The sequence below is a fragment of the Frankliniella occidentalis genome, unplaced genomic scaffold (assembly GCF_000697945.3).
Source record: "Frankliniella occidentalis isolate FOCC.00 unplaced genomic scaffold, Focc_3.1 Scaffold33, whole genome shotgun sequence".
In the NCBI taxonomy this organism is placed as follows: domain Eukaryota; kingdom Metazoa; phylum Arthropoda; class Insecta; order Thysanoptera; family Thripidae; genus Frankliniella; species Frankliniella occidentalis.
The window spans coordinates 313,790-316,768 of NW_026267163.1; the positions used below are offsets into that span (position 1 = coordinate 313,790).

The 2,979-nt window shown below is 55.9% G+C and overlaps 1 protein-coding gene across 1 annotated transcript in view; it reads right to left on the reverse strand.

The window, feature by feature from the left end:
- LOC113208409 (sodium-dependent serotonin transporter) overlaps nt 1-1,306 on the reverse strand; it is a 24,804-nt gene extending 23,498 nt beyond the window's left edge. Inside the window, exon 1 of the mRNA XM_052265972.1 lies at nt 1,173-1,306. Within this exon, the coding sequence (XP_052121932.1) occupies nt 1,173-1,277 (105 nt within the window). The 5' untranslated portion in view covers nt 1,278-1,306. The remainder of the gene's footprint in view (nt 1-1,172) is intronic.
- Nucleotides 1,307-2,979: the final 1,673 nt, after the last annotated feature.

A 2,979-nucleotide genomic window follows, 5' to 3' on the forward strand; every position in this document is an offset into this window, starting at 1 on the left:
GGGGGGCTGCAGAGGCGGTAGGCCGCGGACCGCTGCGGAGCAGGCCCCACCGACCCCGCCAACCCCGCGGTCCAGCTGGCCCACCCCGCCCCAAGCCTCAACCCCCACGGCCAAACAATAAGCGTTAAACAATTGCTGCTTGGCCTGGCGAAAAGTTTGGTCGACAGTTTAGTTCGTTGTGATGCCCTGAGCTCTTCCCGCCTGCCCGGCCCGGCCCTGCCCCCCTCCCCAGCCGTGTATCCTCTTCCTCGCTGCTAGAGGAGAGGGGTGAGGGTCGGGGCCTAGTCGTGGGAGAGTCTCATATCAGCGCCCCCCAAACGCGCGCCCTCGGCAACCTGAACGCGCTTTGTAGCACTTTGCGCACAAGCGACTTTATTTCGGCTTATTATTATTGTTGTTGTTCCCCAAACAAAAGTAATATCACATTTGAAAACAGACTCTCTTCGTTAGCCTGGAGAGTTCTCCCCGCGGAGAGCCAACCACCTCCTCTCTTCCCCTCCCCTCTCCTCAAATCTGAGCGCCCCCCCCCCCCCTCCAGCGATTAGAGAGGCCGAGTTACCTCGACACAAATCTGATGGACACCCGACTCCCCTACTCCCGATTTCCCCTCCTTTAATAAGAGCTATCACCTGCCGCGGGAAACCAAGTGACACTGAAAGACCCTAATCACCAATTAACAGCAATTTGCAGCGAATTAACAAGCGCGCCCGGGCCGGCGCGGAGTCAACTGTGTTATACCCACGCCCCTCCCCCCGCTCCGCTCCGGTCCGCACAGAGCAAAGCGGGGATGGATTATAGAGGGGGAGCGAGATTTGAGAATTATTCTCTACCCTCTGGTCCCTAATTAAACGTCCGTTTTAACTTTTCTCGAGAGAAACAAACGTTAATGAAAAAAGGGCAAGCTCGACGGGTCGCCCGGGTGGGCCTGGCCGGCAGACGCTCCGTCCCCGCCCCGCCCCGCCCCCAGTGGGGAGGGGCTTCATTGTCTCTGTCGGGATGAATGTGCATTCGGATTATTCAGCACGACGCGAGTCCTAATCAGAAATGCAGTTCCGCCAAACGTTGAATGCCAGGAGAGCTACACAAAATAGTCCCCGTTCTTGGACGAAAGAATGAAATAAGCTAGGGACAAGTAAAACTCGCATTTTTGAGGTAATTTGAAGCTGACTCACCTGGTTGTAGCTGGTGGTGCCTGGCAGCCCCGGCAAACGGCTCTGGAAGGCGGCGGGTCGACGCGGCGCTGCAGAGGGGTCGTCATCCTCATCTGCAGCCACCATTCTGGTCCTGCAGGCGGTCAGCAGATGCGCCACCTGCAGACAGATGTGGGGTCACGGGCGAGCAACAGGTTCTGATGACCTTGGGACGCACTGCCTCATCTGCAGGCGGTCAGCAGCTGCGCCACCTGCGGACAGCGGACAGCTGTGGGGTCACGGGCGAGCAACAGGTTTTGCAACTCTTGGGCGCGCGTACTTTAAAACGTGTATGATATTTTTAAAGAAAAATTTTCCAATTCTTAAAAGACTTTTTCACCAGGAAAGGCCGGCCTGTCATAGTAACCGACTTCTCCATATAATAGTTACCATTTGTATTATTTAAAATAGAAGACTTGAAGAAAGGAATACGAATAGCAATCGAATGGAAGTGGTCTAGGCGGTCAGGGTGAAGTGGGAGTACTGACGTGCCAACGTGCCAAAACGTGCCTAGAAGCAAATGCACCGTTAAGCGAAAGAAGGGGTTAAGTCGACCAACCTCCAGTATTTCTTATTGTTGATCTGTAACGTCTCTTTGGTGCATCGGAAAGAAGCTAGGATCATCTTGGTAAGTTAGTTTTGGGTGGAAACTGACTTCTCGTGGCGACTTCCGGCACTTCTGATTGACCGAACTTCAGTAACGGGCAGGCAAGAGGTCTTGCTGATAAGTCGACTTATCCCGTTTTCCCGCTCGACGGCTTGTTTCCCGGCCGGCCAGGCGGCGGGCGCCTGCAGGGTAGGCCGGTAGCTCGCCTCCCTGCGGTGCGGGTCTGCCTACCCAGCGACTTGCAGGCGCCCAGACCGCCGCGGACGTCTCTGTTCGTCGGGCGGACGAGGCGGGGGCAAAACGCTCTGATACTGTCTACATAATTTTTGAGTAAAAAGCCTGGCTACTAAATCGCCCAGCTTGGCGAGTGGGACATATTTTTCTATAAAAGTAAAGAGAAGAAAGAAAGAAAAAGTTGAAAGAGAGAATGAGACGGTTGTCTGTCCGGACCCCGCGCCCTCGTCCTTGAGATGCTCCTCTCTGCGACAGCCGGCCGACATGCCCGGCCCGGCCCCGCCCACACCCGCGCCCTTCCCTGCCCACCACTCTGGCCGATATGCAAACGGGCATCTGTGTGTTCACAGCAAACCGTCGAGAGGGCCGGGAGCAGGACAAGGAGGGGGGGGCCTCTCGATAGAGCACCGTCTCACGACGGCACCGCCTCCCTGGGATCATCGCCCGTTTAGTGCCGATAGAGACGGACACAGCACGCAAACCCGAAATAACTGTCACGTCTGTCCGAGCAGGAGCACCTACATGTGTAACTGTCGTTGTTTGCGTTTGGTTCCGCGGTCATCAGTCATCATGTCATCATGATATATACACGATTCAAATCGATGGGCACGAAATTAGGGCGAAAGCCTGTACCCGCTCTACCGCACATGGCACGTCAGACCAACCCCGAAAACAAAAGTGTTTTGTTGGTAATGGGCGTAAAAAAATAGAGCACCCCACACGGCGAGCACTCACACACACACACAAACACCACACACAGGGCAGGCGATACAGTTGTGGCGCGGCGTAGGTTTCCAAATCGCGTCCCGCCCCGCCTCGCCTCACCCCACTCTTGCCCGACTGTCCCCTATCATGCAGATCGTTTGGATTATGTTTCTTTGTCCTTCATAATGGAAGCGTTGCGCCCTAACCCGTCCCAATGCCGCGCCCTCCAGCCCCGCCCCCCCC